An 18,990-nucleotide genomic window follows, 5' to 3' on the forward strand; every position below is an offset into this window, starting at 1 on the left:
AAGTAATTAAACAAAATCAGAAAATACAACATCAAATAATTAAACATACAAAGCACTATAAAATGACAGCTCCCTTAACTAGGCAAAGTTTGTATACCTTGTCACAATAGTTAATATTTACTTGATGATCGTAATAAACTTGTACAATCTTCTCATCAGGCCAAATTTTCACACCTTTCAGAAACTCTTCTTCATGCATTGTTACTAGAAGAGAATAATTATATGTATTAAGTACAAAAAAGCATAAAACACAGCATTCATTATACAGCTTTCATATTTATGAAGTCATAACACATTAGCAATTTAAACTCATTTTTAACAAATTTTCTCGAGTGTAACACAACAAACAAGCACAGTTCACATTTGCAAAAATCTAACTATAAACAAAATCAAGAACAACAAAAAAGCATATTAAAAAACAGTCTCCTATTAAAGTTATGGAATACAAAAGAGCACTATGTAAAGCATAGATCACATAAAAAGTTAAAAATATATTTAACAATAGTAGTGCCCTTCTGAGAAAAACTTCTGTGATTCTATTCACTCAGAGCGAGAGCTATAAACAATTGCAATGGAAAGAGGAAAAACACCAAATACTACACAAAGTTATTATTATGTATTTTACTATCTTTCTATTATAATAAAAAAAATCTTGGAAGGAGAGACGAGACGTGACTTTTTCAGAGAGGCAAAGAGAGACATCTTGCAAAGCCCCATAGTATATACATATATAAATCTGGATGGAACATGAAGCTTATTTATACATGTCATTGAACAACTATGACAACAGGTAATATAATGCCACTGTCAACTAAACTGTGCAATTTTTTTTTTTCCAATATTCTGGCCTCTACAGCATTAAAAGTGTCACTTAACAGTTTATTATTTCTTCAATTTATTTTCTTCTAATTAGTTTTGGACAAAATGGTTTTTAATGCCGCCTGAGAGCACCAGGAATCTGTATTTAACCTCCATACAATTTAATATCTTCTGGACAACCAGGGGCATACCACTCCCCAAACCCTGAACCAGACAGGCTGAGACACAAGTTCAACATAGCACATGTTTTATTCTTCAGTGGGGAAACATTTCTGTTGCTCCCCACTTCACAGCACAATAAAAAAAAAAACAGCAAATAATATGACACACAGTTCTTTCTTCTTTCTCTCTCTTCTTCTTCTCCACTCCTCCTTGCAAGCTTTGTCCTCCACCGTCCAACTCTGGCTCCTTGCTGTGAGGTTGGCAAGTCCTTTTATAGTGTCCAACCTGGAAGTGCTTCTGTTCACATGGTCTGTAAGCACTTCTGGGTTAGGTGAAAACCCCATGCCACATGGCTCATCTATTTTTACAGCCCCCCCTGGTGGCACCCACGGTACGCAACTGGGCTGAGATATCGAACTCCAAGTCCCATAGTGTCCTGTGGAAATCCGGGGCACCACTGCAATCCAGGGGAGCTGCTATCTACCGTTCTGGGGGAAGCAGTGCCCTAAAGAGGCTGCCTTCCCCCATCTTTCCACTTCTTGGGGGTCTCGGTTAAGTTGGGCTGCCAGCCGTCTCCTACAACCTGTATGGAGTTTACACATTCTCTTGTATTGCATTGGTGGTCTCTATGTACTTCAATGTGCTCCCAAACTTGCAAAAGTTAAGATTGACTTGTGTGTGTATACCTTGAGATGGACTAACTAGCATCTGTTCCAGAGTTCGTTCCCCTTCTTGTGCTCTATGTAGCTGGCATCAGATCCCCATGATTCCTCCAAGAACAAGGCAATGTCAGAAAAAGAATGACGTTAGAAAAGCAGGACATTTTTCTGGCTTATAGTACCATGTAATGTAGTGAAAAGTCAAGCAAAATGACTGACACCTTTTATTGGCTAACTAAAAAGATTACAATATGCAAGTTTTCGAGGCAACTGAGGCCCCTTCTTCAGGCAAGATGTAATCTTTTAATGTAATATTGTAATCTTTTTAGTTAGCCAATGAAAGGTGTCATTTTGCTTGACTTTTTGCTGCATTCATAATGGCTAACATAGTACAACACCCTAGTACCATGTAATGTAAACCTTTTCAGGTACAATTTATTAGAGATCTTTACTGCGCTTATTTACTACTTGGCAGCTAAACTTAAATTTATCTTTTTTCTGTCCGTTCCAAAAGTTTTTTCAATCCTGTGCTCCTCATCTGGTTATCGTGAACTTTTTCAGAAAAAAATAATTCAATACAATCTTCATGGCATCAGTTGCCTAAAGCTACACTACTGGAAAGTTTCTTCCAATTCTTTGTCCAATTCATACTGTTTGGCTTTTTATTGTACAATTTCCCAGTTATGCCATTCCAAATTCCAAAAATAAGCCTACGATCTCAAGTTTATATTCTGAATCTTGTAGTTACTAAAATGGAAATCACAGCAGCCAAAATAAACCATAATCGATTTGCATGAATCACTTCTTACTTCAATATGTTGATTTTTTTATTCAGAGTCAGTTAGCCTTGCACTTGTGACAATATGCACTATTTTCCTTGAAACCATCTCTAGGACAAAGCAAAAACCCAAAGCTGAAAGGTTGGCATAGTGGCAAAGTGGTTAGCACTGTTGCCTCACAGCCCTAGAAACAAGTGTTTGAATCCAAGCCCTGTCACTGTCTATGTGCAGTAGATCTGGTACTTAAATGCCACAACTGAATCGGTTTTCTTTTGATACTTCCTCACGCTGCAAAAAAAAAACCAAAACAAAAAAAACCCCATAAAATTGTCTATTTGTGTGACAGAATTAAAGCAACACAAAAAGTTTATTTTAAAGTTATTATAAAACCTTACATACTCCGTAATAAAAATATCACGATGTACTACAAGTTATGCTGGCAGAACTAACACTAGAAATGTATTAAAAGTGAATTCAAAAGAGACAGTTTATCTGAACATGTTATTTACCTCAAAAATGTGTTTATTATTCATGACTTAATAATGATTTACATCGAATTAAATAAAATATTGTTTAATTTTTTTAACTTACATTCATACATATTGCTCAGCATGGCCAGTGATGAAAACCAACAATAACAGGGGCCGTTATTCAGCAATATAATGAATGGATGATGCCTTGAAGGTAATCTCTCCCCAGATGTAGGGATAGAATGGAAGACTACGGGGGACCACATAATACAGCATTATACTGGCACCTGGGGCCGCTAGAGGGAGTTCTAGCAGGGTGGCTTCAAGAGTTCCAAAGGGAATTCTGTGGCAAAGAAGTAACTTATGAGCCTTCCCTGGAAGCCCTGGAAGCTTCAGGGCATTATTCAAAACTGCTTGGAAATGGGAAGTTTAATGTTTGCAAAAAAGAGAAGGGCCAGAAGAAGGAGAGAAGATAAAAAAATGAGGAAGAAGAAACATAAAGTACTATGTTGGTGGGAAAATACTTCAAGCACTTGGCATTTCAGATTTGGTAAAAACCACGTATACTTAGGCCCAGAGTGGCTACAGGTTATTTATTCTTCCTTATAATTTTGTACCTGAATATCTCTAATACCCTGTATCAGTCAGTTAAATATATTAAAATAAACTCAGTTTTAAATTCAAAAAAGCTAAAGTATAAATTTGGGTCCAGGCTGATTCTGAGAGTGTTCCCAAGAGTCCACAGCTAGTTAATTTAATTCAATTATATGCTATGTGGCTGTAATGTTGCTTTCTTTGCAAGATGTGCAAGCTAAACTCATGAGAATATGAAGAAACTTACCAACAGTCGAGGAGCAGTGAAACAGGTTTAAAAATGTTTTACATGTAATGCAGGACAGATACATACCTAAATTTGGAATTAATATGAAACTAAAACAAATTCTACAGTGAATTAATAAAGATTTAAAAAAGAAGTTGTAAAAAACTGCTTTATAAGGCATTTAAAACTAATGACTGCAAAGAGAATCATAGAGCATATGAGAACATGAGGGCAACCATTAAGAAGGATATCAGGGAGGCTAAAAGACAGTTGGAAAAGATTATAAAAGATAAGGCGAAAGAAGATCCTAAGAGAAACTTTCATTATTTTAGTAGTAAAAGAACAGTCAAGGGGAAGGTCAAGTGCATCAGAAATAGTAAAGGGGAGTTAAAAGATACAGACAGTGAAATAGCGGATGTCCTAAACTTACATTTTTCTGAGGTGTTTACAAGTGAGCAAGTGGATAACCTCCCAGAGGTAAACACGACTACTAAGGAGGTACTGAGGGAATTGGAAATTGTAGAGGGAGAAGTGCTGCTCAGATTAAACAAGATGAAATCAAACAAATCACCAGGACCAGATAATATGTATCCTTGTGTTCTTAAGGAGGCTAGTGAGTACATATATAAACCCTTGACACATATTTTTAGGAAGTCACTGCGCACTGGAGAGATTCTGAAGGACTGGAAAATGTCAAATATCATCCCATTATATAAAAAGGGTGACAGGGCAGATCCAAGCAAACTATAGGCCAGTAAGCTTAACATGCATTACAGGAAAATTAATGGAAGGAATTATTAAGGATAAGATAAGATTGAGCAACACATGGCAAGGACAGGAGCTATTCTGAACAGTCAGCATGGGATCAGAAGAGGGAGGTCGTGTTTTACTAACATGCTGGAATTGTATGAGCAGGCAACAAAAGGATACGATCAAAGTGGAGCTTATGATATTATTTATCTGGACTTTCAGAAAGCATTTAATAAGGTGCCACATGAGAGGTTGGGCATCAAGTTAAAAGAAGTAGGAGTTCAGGGTGATGTTTTTAGATGGGTGTAGAATTGGCTCAGACACAGGAAGAAGAGTTTGATGGTGCGAGGAACCTCATCAAAACTGTAAGATGTTAAGAGTGGTGTTCCACAGAGGTCAGTGCTAGGGCCGCTGCTATTTTTAACATATATAAATGTCGACTTCCCAACAGTGTTCACAAGCCATTAAGAAGGCTAACAGAATGTTAGGATATATAGCACGATGTGTGGAGTACAAGTCTATGGAGGTTATGTTCAACCTTTATAATTCACTGGTGAGGCCTCATCTTGAGCACTGTGTGCAGTTTTGGTCTCCAGGCTACAAAAAGGACATAGCAGCACTAGAAAAGGTCCAGAGAAGAGCGACTAGGCTGATTCCAGGGCTACAGGGGTTGAATTATGAGGAAAGATTAAAAGAGCTGAGCCTATAGTCTACAGTTTAAACAAAAGAAGATTAAAAGGTGACATGATTGAAGTGTTTAAAATTATGAAGGGAATTAGTACAGTGGATTGAGACTGTTATTTAAAAATTAGTTTATCAAGAACACGGGGACACAGTTGGAAACTTGTTAAGGGTAAATTTCGCACAAACATTAGGAAGTTTTTCTTTACACAAAGAACCATAGACACTTGGAATAAGCTACCAAGTAGTGTGGTAGACAGTAAGACGTTAAGGACTTTCTAAACTCGACTCGATGTTTTTTGGAAGAAATAAGTGGATAGGACTGGCAAGCTTTGTTGGACTGAATGGCCTGTTCTCGTCTAGAGTGTGCTAATGTTCTAACAACCGTTCAGTTCATCTGGCTTATATGATTTTTCAATAGCTAATCTGTGCTAGTATCTCAGCCAAATGTTTATTAAATAGAATGTCCATTTCAATTACATGTCTGGGCTTTATTCTAGCTACAACTATTCTCTTTGTATGTAAATGGGTATTAGTTTTTGTTCAGCATGCTCCTTTCTTCAGTTTCCAATAGTACATTTGACAATTGTTCTGTTTAGCTTAATTAATTATGTTGCCAATGCTTTGTAGAAATATGAGAAATTGTTTTTTTATATATTGATGGAAATCACATTTTCTGGAACGAGAAAACTATAGTTACAGCTTGTGTACTTTCAGAAAAAATTAAACTTTATCATAGAACTTCTATCCCTAGTGTGTGGCTGGGGTTGGTGTGTGTGTGTGTGTTCGCCCTGGAATGGACTGGCACCCTGTCCAGGGTTTGTTCTTGCCTTGCACCCTATGCTAGCTTAGATAGGCTCAAGCACCCCCTGCAACCCTGTTTAGGATTAAGCGGGTTAAAAATTGACTGACTGAGTGACTTCTAACCAAAAAAACAGCTTCTGCAATGAAGAACTACAACTTACCAAACAAAAATACATAAGATGCACTTTCCCACATAAAGGTTTATGTATAGCAATGCCTGATCAAGTCAGCTTTTAAAACGATCCTAATTCAAAGTTTAAGTAAAAGCAAGAAAAGGCCACACTTAATTTTGCTTTTCTGTGCATTCTAAAATGACATCAAAAGCAATGGAGAGGACCTTTAACATGTCATGTAGTAGTGTTACGAGATATTATTAATTAAGCTGTTCCACTGTTTTCCGAATGCAGTTCTGGATACTGGCATGACAGAGGACCATCCAAGATCCAGATGCCCTCAAGTGACCACACCAGAGCAGTACTGATACATGAGTCTGATCCATCAGTTAGATTCTGCCACCATCACAGCCACTAAAGCCACAGGCAAACACAATACCTGTATAATTAATAGTACAGAAAGCGACAGTCTCCATGCTGCAGGACTTAGAGCAAGGTAACCTGTCAGCAGCCCTCTGCTCCCACCTCTTTCTGAACCTGTAGCAGGACTATGGTAGATCATATACCTAGCTACAGTGGTGACAAAAGTGATGAGGAACGACAGTTGATGTGGGTGTGTTCCCTTGACCTGCCCTTTTTCCTGATCATAAAAGAGTACCTTTGGGGTGCCCTAGATTGCAACATTCAGAGACGCAGCCCTCTGCTTGCTTATGGCCAGCAAGTTTGTCAGGTTGTTCTGATGCAGGAATATTACACAACTGTAGATTCAGAGGCTTGCTAGCTCTGTGCATGAGCAGGGCCGGATTAAGGTGTGTGCTATTGATGCTGCATTATTAGGCCCATTCCTGAAATAGGCCCAGATGAAAAAAGACGATAATTTTCCGGAAACTGAACAGTTTTCCTTTGCTATATTAACCTCAAAATTATTCTTAGAATGAAATTTAAGAATAAGAATTTCGGACGCCTAGACACAGAGTTACTTATTATACAGTTACTATTGTTGTTTGCGCTGTGACGTAACTATGACGTTGTTGTGTTTATTGTTAAACGAAGATTTCAAGTTAATGCTATCAATTTTACATTAAACAGTTTACTTAGTAATTTAGCTGCATTTTTTACAATATCTTGGGGATTCTTGCCACTTTATAATTGTTCAGTAAGTACCACGTAGCAAATTTTTCACCTTGAAAGTTAGTTGTACATTAAAAATTGATGGCTATTTAAATGGTTATCTGTAAAGGTAAAACTAAAAGCGGCTCATGGCCTGGCATGGATGTTTAGAATTTTTTAAATCCTTGACAGAATTCTGGTCTATTATGAAATTTAAATCGTGGACAAATTTTTACCCTCAAGAGCCTGAACTGAGTAACTTTGAACCAATGTGTCTGCAAATTCATTTTTTCTTACTCTGTTTCGTAAGAGAATTGCGAAATTTTGTGTATTTCATTGTTAGGTTTTCTGCATTAAGTGCATTTTTCAGACAATTGCTATTGAATGTTGATGTTACATAGTTTGATGTTAATCTTGAGTTGTTATGATACTACGTCGTTATTATTATTCACGTTCAATAAAGGCTGTTTGGTTGCATCGCAAGCAATTAAGGCTCCTTGGTCAGTCTGAGTGTGCATGTACGGTAAGTGTCGAATGCACATGCACCAATGCCGAGAAAAAATAGGCCTTTTTTGTACTGCAGCATCAGGCCCAATTTCGTCTTAATCAGGCCCTGTGCATGAGGTGTGTCAAGCAGTGGTGGCAGCAGGAGAAGCTCACACAAGACACTGAAGAACTGCAAAGCAACTGTTAATGCTCATACTTTGTATTATTTTCATAGTGTTTTTATTGTTGTACAGTTTTGTTTTTCTATTATTCTCTTTTCTTTATTGTTATCTCAGCAATTGTTGAAATTTTAGTGCAACAGCAAGTGCTGCATTTCTCTTTTATGTGCAAAATATTTAAAAACTGAATAGACTGATTTCCTTTTGCTTCTGGGAGAGTGGTATACATTCTGATCCAGAGATGAATCTAGTTGCTCTTCACTGTATAACTTTTAGCGCTGTGATGTATTTTTTGTATCACAATTACAAAACTGAATTACAATGCGGTGTTATATCTTATCATGTCTGAACCAATTAGCAACTTATCAGAACTTTAATTACATCTGCATATTGCCTGAAGAGTTATGGATTATAATTAATCTTCTTGCACTCTGTACATACAGTGTCTACACAAAATTGAATTTAAATGGTTTAACCAGTTTTGATCTTTATTAAATATTCTTTTGCCTTCCCTTTTATTTTAGAGTCTTGATTTACTTGCTACATCTGAATATGCATTACTATTATGAAACTAGGTTTTGGTGTTTTTTTCAGTTTTGCTCTGCATGCATGCAACATATTGTGAAAGCCCCTTCTGCCTATATAATACGGCAGCATACAGTACTCTGCATCCAAGCTTTCAGACTCATTGTAAAGACAAATGTAGCAGATACTAGCAAGTAAAAACAACGTTAGGTGAGGGCTTTGGCATTATTAACGTAGACTTCTGGTTTTGTATTTCTGACCTTGACATATGGTTCTTTTGTTTTTTTAACTCTACCTCACCTTTTGGTATTCTGATTGCTGCCTGCTTAGCCACTTAGATATAAAGTAGCCTTCTCTATATACATCTGTTTATCCCATTGTCATGTTCCTCATTAAGATATTCTTTGTATATTATTTTCTGCCCATAAAAATTGCCAATTGAGAAAGAATAAATAAATTAGCTGGACTTTAGATCATTACATTTGTATAACCATTTTTTAAACTTGCCACTATCAGTTCCATTATTTTACAGTGGACAGGCTTACTGGTTTATAATGACTGGAATAAATTTCACTTGACTTTCCATTTTCATAGTCAATTCAAGCCAACTTTATTGTCACATGTTCTCAGGATAATGAATTTCTCACTTTCAACTTACCTAGGCGATATACTCCACAAAAAGGAAAGGTCCCTTGAAAAAACATTTAGTCATTTAGACCGCTTACACTTTTTCAGCTGTTGTTGGCTTGAAGTTATTCTTGCAGGTCTTTTGTAAACATGTAACTGATAATTTAATAATTAACTAATATTTCACTGGCATGAATCATCTTCTGACTACATTGCACTTAAAAATTTACTTAGCAATAAATGAAAATCTCTTAATAAGGTAACAAAAATAATAATAATAATAATAATAATAATAATAATAATAATAATAATAATAATAATAATAATAATAATAATAATAAAATTATGTTATGAGACAGCAGTGGTGGATGACAGCCCCATGAACTAGAGTTCACACCTCAGTCTAGTCAATTTCACCTTTTCCCTAGGTCTTTGTGTGTGTGTGTGTCTTCAACAGGTTTTTTGACAAATTTAAAACCAAAAAAAAAATACAGTTCTTGGCTAGGCTGACTGGCAATTCTAAATTTCTTTGAATATTACTGAGCATAGGTGTGCATGAGTCCTGGTATCCTGTTCATTGACTGTTCCTACCTTGTACAAGAGACACTCACTGTTACGAAAATACAAGTTTCCATTGAATTTGGTGCCACTTTTGATTTAGCACTGGTGTATTAATGCATGGTTGACTAGGATCTCATCATGTTTGCATGTCTTTTTGTAGTATTTCTCCTTTTGACTTAATGCATGCTCCATGCTACTACAACAACAACATTTATTTATATAGCACATTTTCATACAAACAGTAGCTCAAAGTGCTTTACATATTAAAGAATAGAAAAATGAAAGACACAATTATAAAACAAAATAAATCAACATTAACATCGAATAAGAGTAAGGTTCAATGGCCAGGGGGGACAGAAAAAACAAAAAAAAACTCCAGACGGCTGGAGAAAAAAATAAAAAAAATAGTAATGTCCAAGTGCTTGCAAGTGTATTACATGTTATCTTCATTTTCACAAGATGCTCTTTTTTTGAAAGCTGATATTGATGGTTGGAAAAAGGGATAAAAAAGACACAAAATAATTTTTAAAAAGTATTCAGTATACTGTTGGCCAAGTTTAACACACATTTTATATTAGAAATATAAGATGTACCAAAAGTCACTATACACTTCCATTTTTCTTATTACCACCACCGTTGCAGGGGAAAATTGCCTGGAGATGCTGCAGGAGTTTGCTGTGCCACAACTTCTAACGTCTTTTTTCAACAAGACGGAGCCCCTCTCCACTTTGCTAGGTTAGTCATAGATTTCCTGAACATCAAGTTTCCTGACCGATGGATCGGTCAAAGGGGTTCCCTCGAATGGGCTCCGCGCTCCCCTGACCTTACACCTTGTGACTTTTTTTGTGGGGCTATATCAAAAGCAAGGTGTGTGCCACTAACCCCCGTAACCTGTCACAGCTTGAGGAAAGAATCCGCATGGCCTGCAGCAAGGTTGGGGAAGAGATGCTAAAAATGTCGGAGAGGCTTGCGTCCGAAGGTGGCTAAAAGTTGTTGAAAATGGAGGTGCTCATGTGGAGGTATACAACTAGTCGTCAAGGTGTTAGAATGTGATGGCAAGCCTAGCAAGTAAAACTGCAACGACTCCTTTGTTGATGCTAGAAATATTATTAAACTCAGTTTCTTGTGTAATTTTTAGGAATTTATTAAAAATGTATAGTGACTTTTGGGACACCCTGCACTTAAATGTATTAACTAAATCTCATCAACATAGAAACACGTAAAATTCAACGTAAACAGAGTAAAATGGCAATAATAATGAATACAGTTTCCCCTATCTGCTTGCAAAATAAATAAAATTGTCTTATATGTATATAAAAACCTTATAGCCAGTGTTCTATAATACTTTTTCTGCACTTGCAACCCATGTCGCTTTAAACATAGCCGTGGCTAAGCAGCAGAAATCTATTTCCCAGTACGTTATATCTACAGCTAGATGAATAAAACTGATTCATTTTTACTTTTTTATTTTTGTAGGGGACACATTATGTCTTTCCCCTACCTGGCACTTTCAATATTTTATGCTAAGAAAATAACCTATTTGTATTTTTTTCTTGATTTTAGTAATACTTAGCCCTGCATTACTTGCATATGCATTTATAGCTAACTACATTCACAATTGGGGAAATTCAGAATGACAAAACGACCAGTCAACATGGTGTAAAAAATGGTAGGGATAAGGAGGACTCAAAGGAAACTCATACAGATATAATAAGACTACTTAATTCTACACAAAAGCTATTTGAACTTAATAATGAACCTGAATCCAAGGGAAAAGGTGGAAATGCTGCAAAAGGCATGCTATCCATGTTTTTTCTGTTTGTTGTTGTTGTTTTTTTTATGATATCCTTAAAAATAACACAAAAATGTAATAAGACTACAACAAAGATTAGTGCAACTACTCATACAATAGTATAAACCAGTTTAAAACACCAAAAATATAGCACCATACTTTGTCTTAACAGCTGTGTTCATCATACCTTCTTGCACATGGTGAAGTGAGTCCTTTATTTGGATGACTCACTATTGTTTTTTCATTCACACATATACCCCAAATATTATCTTTGTTTTCAAGTACAGCTGCAACATTTTTGGGACATGATATTTATTGTATTACATTATTCTGACTCTTTCAAGTAGCTGTAGTTGCAACTTGAAACAAAATATAGACATATAGAAATAACCCTATATGCAATTTGTGTATAAAGATGACACAATTCCACAAAAAGATTCTCAGTTTGACAAAAATGTAAAAGAAGAATAAATTGCCAATATTTCCCCTACATTTACATACTTTAATCAGTTTCAAATGGCGATTATTTTTTCAGCTGCAGTTCTGCAAACATCAAAAAGATTTTGGTGAAAATGTACCCAGTGAGTTTAGTACACTTGATACAATTAACAACAGTGTCATATTTCATTTTTGCTGTTTAGTCAGCTTTATTCTATTATTAGCAAAACATTTGTCCTTTCAATATCACAAGATAATGAGATTAGGAGAAACTATTTCCCAATCAGAACACACACATATTGCCAGTGAGCAGGTTATACTTTAATTCAAACATTCTTCGGCGAAAATATACCTTTCACACCCTGTAAATCTGCAGTTCACAAATCGTTCATTGTGTTTAAACGGAATTCTCACTGTTCTCTTTTACTATTATTCAGAAAAGAGCCACAAAATGTATTATATTTTTATTATATATTTGCAATCGTCTTGACGTTTTTGGTTATTAAAAACCAGGTATCAGGTTTTTTTTCTTTTTAATGTGTCTTATTTTTCTTGACACATAAATAAGTTCAAACCTCTTTTCAATAATAATTAATATTAAGAAGTTAAATACCAATACAGTACGACCTTAAAACCTCTTCTATGTTCTGTCCGTGTGGAGTCCTTTATATAGATGTGCAAGCGTTTTGATTGAACAAGGCATGTCGTTGCTCTCAGCTTGTGTTGTACATAGGGTTTGAAATGGGCTGGTAAGCTGCAGTACTCCGCGCTTTGCGAACCGGAGCAAACCTCGAATGGGCCACCCCGCCTATCAACTATATTGCATGTATTTTAGTACCACCAATCCGCCCTCCGTAAGACCCCGTTCATTGAAGTTTATGTATATAACAGTTCTCAACAATCCATTCTGGTATTAGTTTGAATATATTTTATGTCGTATTGTGATGAACAGAAAATACCTGATACTGGGAGTACCACGTTTACCAAAGGAGGCCACTTGCCAACCTTGTCTACTCTGAGTTTCGCATAACCTTTCTTTGTCCACTTCACATCTCATTTGCCATGCAGCTCGCCACCTCATCTCTTTTCCTCTGCACCGCAACTGCCCTTTTTCACTCGCCGCCAACAACACGTCTCCCCGATTAAAGCTACAGCTTGTTCGATGGTGCTGCTCTGCCTGCGGCATTTGTCTGCCGGAATTACATACCCCATTTCTCTGCATGATCACTGCCGAAACGAAAAAAAAGATCACGCTGCCCACTCGCATAAAGCTTTATTAGCAATGAATATCAAGAAACAAACACCTGTCGGCTAATTTTCATTTTTTCTATGTCACCAAATTTAAGTCAAATCTGTCAATACATTTTTAAGATTTTGGGGTATTTAACTTTTCTTTTGGGTGGTTACCCATTATATAGATGTATCGACATATCCTTTCTTCGCAGATGCCTATACTGCCAAATTTCAGCTTCTAAGAAAATGGGAAATAGTGCTTCTGTTGGTGAGTGAGTTCATTTTTTTATTATATATTAGGCCTATCTATCTATCTATATTATAAAATGTCTTCTAATACTTTGTACTTGTCCACATTAAACTTTAATTTCCAACCGTTTCCCCACTTTTAATATTGGCCATGTCTTTCCTTCTACTCCTCTTGTTTCAGTGTTGTCTACTAAATTTCCCACGATATCTGATTAAGTATATAGTTACAAATTATATAATGTGATAGCCTGAGCATACGACTTCCCTACTGACCTTGTGGTTTGTCCTCTTGTTTCTGCGCCTCATTTTAGTTAATTATCATTGGTGCCGATCAGATTCTTTTCCAATTGAACAATATCAAAGTGTTCTAAAAAGTTTACATCATTAATAAAGATTACTACATATGAAGATAACATACTAAACTTTTACTGGCACACCCTGTCTCATACACATTTGGGGGCCCCTTGTGTAGATCGAGAAGGGGATCTCCAGCCGGTGCACTTGTGTCAACTCGTGCCAGCTCCTCAATGGAGGCTCCTCCGACTGGCATCAAACTGCATCCTGAGGGATCTGCAGCACAACAGTGGAAACGATAATGAATGAGTTATTCATTGTGCTAATTACTTTAATAAAACACGTATTTTTTACTATAACATTATGAAAACAGGCGGCACTTAAGGTAAAATGTAATAAAGCAACAAGCTGAAACAGCCAGGCTTGAAGCCACGTGGCTATTATAATACAGCTATCGCCTGGATAATGGACAGTTTTGGAGCGCAAATAGACGCAAGCATCATCAGAGAATAGTCGTGGAGGAAAAGAGTTCTTTCTGTAAATGAGTGTGTCAAATTATAACAAAATACAAGGAAAAGAGTTCACATGCATTTTTAAGCTGGATGTTCCTTTTTATTGTGCCGAGATGCAAAAGAATTGGAAGCGAACGCAAAACGCACATCGAGTCTTGGGCGGTGTTGTAGTGCCAACAGCCGTCGAATGTTATTTTATTTAGTGACTATTGTCAAAATGATGTCTGTAATTCAAAAAATAAGTAGCACCAAATTTAATGGTGTGTTTTAGGTCGAGGAACTGTCGTATAAGCTTAGAAACCAGTTTTTGCGACATTGCAGAGAGGCTCAGTACACAGTACACACACATATTTTGAGCTTTATACTGTATATTAGAAACATAATTATTAGATACGTGATTTTTCTATTTGTTTACATCGTTTACTCAAGGTTTTTTTTTTCTTGTTTGTTTTTTCGTCTGTTGTATGTGGTCTCCGCTTATTTAATACATTTGTAAAGAATTTCGGAGACGTGGGGGATTGGGGGCGACACTCTCGTTCGAAGTAAGCATACGAGCATGTAAATACAGACCACTTCGGAGGGCGGCGATGGCGGTAGTTACCAACCATCTGTAAATATACTGCCACTCCACAAAATATATAAAACTGAAGGCTGTCTAAAATTCCCTAAATGCATTCCGTAAAAAATACACCATTAAAGACAGCGACACTGCAAAATCAGTCTCCATATAATGCACGGACGTAGACGGTTATTTCTTTTGCATGAACCTGTCTATTAAATATCTGAACAACCCACGAACGGCCAAGATATACAGTACGTACATGTGCTTATAACAAATCGGTTTATTAGAGTGCATTGAGACATATAAACAAAGGTATTGACGATCCACCACAGAAAGTCCGGCATTGTTTTTTTGCAAACAGGCATACAGGCAGATAAAGAAAACAGTAAAATGCATATTGCTTGCGGTGCAAAAGCACTTTTTCATTTGCCTGTGGTAATGTTAGTGATGTGTGCTAGTAGCGTGAAGCATGGTGGAACTGCTGCTAAAGACAGGGGGCACATTTGCGAAGTACAGTGAGTGTTTATACTATGTTAAGAGTGTCAATAAAATGTCTATGTCAGTAAAAATGTCTGCGCTCAAGAGGTATTATTAGATAGATAGATAGATAGATAGATAGATAGATAGATAGATAGATACTTTATTAATCCCAAGGGGAAATTCACATAATCCAGCAGAAGTATACTGATACAAAGAAACAATATTAAATTAAATAGTAATAAAAATGAAAAGAATTAAAATAAAATTAATGTTCGCATTTAGTCCCCCGGGTGGAATTGAAGAGTCGCATAGTGTGGGGGAGGAACGATCTCTTTAGTCTGTCAGTGGAACAGGACAGTGACAAAAGTCTGTCACTGAAGCTACTCCCAAATATATATATATATATATATACCAAATATTACTGCCACAGCTTCTACCACCCGCACTCAAGCCTTAAAGCTTGTTTTGCTTTGCATGTATTTCTTGGGTTTTACTGATTTTTCTCCTTCCATATGATAACTCGCTTTCCACAACAAACGTGATGTTCCTTCCTTTTTCGTGTCCCGCCTCACCCTCTGTCCACACTATATTATCAGTGGTGCTGTTCGCGTGGCCCGTCAAGTCGCCACTCATTTGCATAACCTCCCCTCGCAGAATATAGCGCAGGTAATTAATGTTAGCATAGCTACAGTTCTGACCCCAAAATATTGATATATTAGGTAAAAAAAGGGTCGCAATATAGTCTGTGGTCTTCCCCTGATCAAATGAGGGAGCTGTGCAAATTCTGGTAGAGACTGGTCCAACAGTGTGGATTTGCATACCAGTCATACCTGTACATACATATATACAGTATATACAAATAAAACACACACACATTTTGAACTTTTTCTATTAGATGCAAATTTGCACATATTTATATCTCAGTTTAATTTAGAAATGTTGCTGCATGTGGCCTGTAATACTTTGAATATTTAACTTCTTGTGCCTGAGCATTACATTTTACTTTCATATGTATACATCAACATATGCACTCTTTCAAACTGTAATATTTCATATATTATAAAGTGCTTCTTTGACAAACCAAATCCAATTCAATTCAATTTTATCATTTTTTTATAGCACTCTTCACTGAGCATAGGCTCAGAGTATGTGTATAAATTTAAAACTATAATGCAATGTTAGAAAGAATTAAGTTATACGTTGTTTACATACAATATGTGAACACAGTGTAAAACAGCAATTTTAATTAAATTATGACAAACATAAACCATTAACACTATAAATGAGATTCTGCATGTCTAGTCAAAATGCTGGTGAGAAAAACAAAAACATCCGGAACATCATAACTGGGGCAAGGAAGTACTACAGAATAGCACCTAAGCACATGCCGGACAGCTGGATTCCTTCAATTTTCTTTCCATTGTTCAAATAGAAGACACGGGACGGAGATTTCCATCGATTAGCCCCATTTGTAGAAACGAATTTTCTTCCAGATTCAAAATGATGGCAAAGTCCATAATGTAAAGAAGGCGCTACAGAACTCTGTCTGCAAGTTTTTCAATATATTTTGATCCGTTTTAAATATCTAGTTTTAATTATGCATCTAATAAAAGGGAAAATGGATTTCCATAGCATAGCGGCAGACGATGAAATTATTTTCCTTTCCGAGACAGCGAAAGTGGTAACAAGGTGCTATTGAACACTATCTAGCTTTTAAATACACGTTGGACATTTTTTAAAATTCAGTTTTCACAGGTAGATGACAGAAAAATGTATTTCCACAGGATAGCCACATCAGTACGAATGAATGATGATGACACAAATAAGAAGAAATTACTACTGAAACTTTTTGAACGCAATTTGATCAAAGTCTACCTTCAAATTGTCCATGTTTTATACAAGTTATAACCCCTGCTATCAAAATAAACTCCCTTCCCATTTTAAAGTAGTGAAGACATCAGATAAGAGATAGAAAAAAACATTTAATCAACAGCTGAATATCTTCAAATAAAATTTAAAGTTTATGCATTCAGTTTTTCATATTCCAAAACATAACCTGTGAAAGTTGATTTCTTCCAAGAATAAGAAATACAGCGTGCCAGTAGGCTATTTTACCAAGAAATAACCATTTATAGTTTTCATTAAAACAGGGAAATAGCAAATAGCAAACGTTTTAAACAGCAATCGATAAAATTTATATCTATCTATCTATCTATCTATCTATATATATATATATATATATATACTGTATATATATATATATATATATATATATATATATATATATATATATATATATATATATATATATATATTCTCCCGTGTCTGCGTGGGTTTCCTCCGGGTACTCCGGTTTCCTCCCATACTCCAAAGACATCCAGGTTAGGTGCATTGGCGATTCTAAATTGTCCTTAGTGTGTGCTTGGTGTGTGTGTGAGCCCTGACCGGGGTTTGTTTCCTGCCTTGCGCCCTGTGTTGGCTGGGATTGGCTCCATCACACCCCATTGACCCTGTAGTTAGGATATAGCGGGTTGGATAATGGTGTTATATATATATATATATATATATATATATATATATATATATATATATAGTATATAATGTGTGTGTGTTTGTGTAATGGAAATCTGTATGCATGCCAAACCTAGTTAAGATAAGTTAGTTTTGCCTTTACCGAGGTTTCTTCCATTTTTTCCCTACTGGGTTTTTTTTGGGAGTTGTTCCTTGTCTTCTTCTTATTTAGTCAAGGCTGGGGGGCTGCCAAGAGGCAGGGCCTGTTAAAGCCCATTGCGGCACTCCTTGTGTGATTTTGGGCTATACAAAAATAAATTGTATTGTATTGTATAACACTGAGCCCTAAGGTAACACCGCGGAAACCGAAACTCATGGAAGACGAAAATAATAAATACACAAACTCAGAATTTCGACTTAAGGCGGCGCTCTCTTCGTCTCTCTATATCGGTTCAACAGTGCTATGCGAGAGCAGACGGAAGAACAAATGACTAAATAAATGTACGCATTACCGAGAATCATAATCTGTTTCTGGATAAAATCAAAAGGAGTACAGTAATTCGGCAAATGCACTCCGGTACGAAGAGATCACAAACAATTCCACCTTAATGCGCTTCCGCTGCCTTCGCCGAAACTATTAAATGAAAAAACACGTTAACAGTGCGCATATACTGTAACAAATCTCAACGTTAGAACAATTTTGACGAGCACAGGCCATTCTGCCCAAATAGCTGTTCACACAGATTCCATATTTGAAGGTCTATAAACTACTACTGTCTATTAGACTACTTGGTTATTTATCCAATGCATGTACTTTTGTTACAGAGAAGGAAAACTTGTCTCTTAATACATTTCTGTGTGTCTGTTTCTCTTGTTGCAGACTTTATTTTTAAAGTAAACGCGGGGTTCCGCTGTATTTATAATAATCGCATACCCTACTAACTCTGATATAACACTATATCACAAGGCTTTACCGAAAAAAAACTGTCAGTTTCTAAAACTCAACTAATACTTAAGTACGCGTGCGGCTGCTAATGACACCCGAAGCAGTTATAGGAACAATTACAATTACAGACTTAAATACCATGCTATCAATATTTCTTTAAAGCACAAGATGATTTGTGTACTATATTCACTGAAAGCGTTTACCTTTTTTCGAGTCAGCTCACATGCACTTCTTAGTATTATTTTATATTCGGGTTACACATTCCAGAAAAATGTACATTGGGAACTGTAGTCTGCCGCAGATTACTGTGAGGAGAAAAAGTACATTTACTGAATGCGGTGTTTTACCCTACAAACCGAAGAGTCTATACTCGGTTATGGATCAAAACATGCATGCAAATTATTTTTCATTAATTTAACTCAAGTTGA

The 18,990-nt window shown here is 36.2% G+C and overlaps 1 protein-coding gene across 5 annotated transcripts in view; it reads right to left on the reverse strand.

Moving 5' to 3' along the window:
• LOC120534014 (death-associated protein kinase 1-like) overlaps positions 1 to 18,990 on the reverse strand; it is an 81,872-nt gene that overhangs the window by 62,394 nt on the left and 488 nt on the right. For 2 of the 5 annotated variants that reach the window (XM_039761227.1, XM_039761223.1), the window contains exons 1-2: positions 1,668 to 1,704; positions 98 to 204 (exon numbers count right to left, since the gene is read on the reverse strand). In XM_039761227.1, the coding sequence (XP_039617161.1) occupies positions 98 to 204; positions 1,668 to 1,689 (129 nt within the window). In that variant the 5' untranslated portion in view covers positions 1,690 to 1,704. Of the gene's footprint in view, positions 1 to 97; positions 205 to 1,667; positions 1,705 to 18,765; positions 18,832 to 18,990 lie in introns of those variants that run through there. The other 3 variants (XM_039761224.1, XM_039761225.1, XM_039761226.1) reach the window with 3 other exon arrangements.

The sequence above is a fragment of the Polypterus senegalus genome, chromosome 8 (genome assembly GCF_016835505.1).
Source record: "Polypterus senegalus isolate Bchr_013 chromosome 8, ASM1683550v1, whole genome shotgun sequence".
Taxonomy (NCBI): domain Eukaryota; kingdom Metazoa; phylum Chordata; class Cladistia; order Polypteriformes; family Polypteridae; genus Polypterus; species Polypterus senegalus.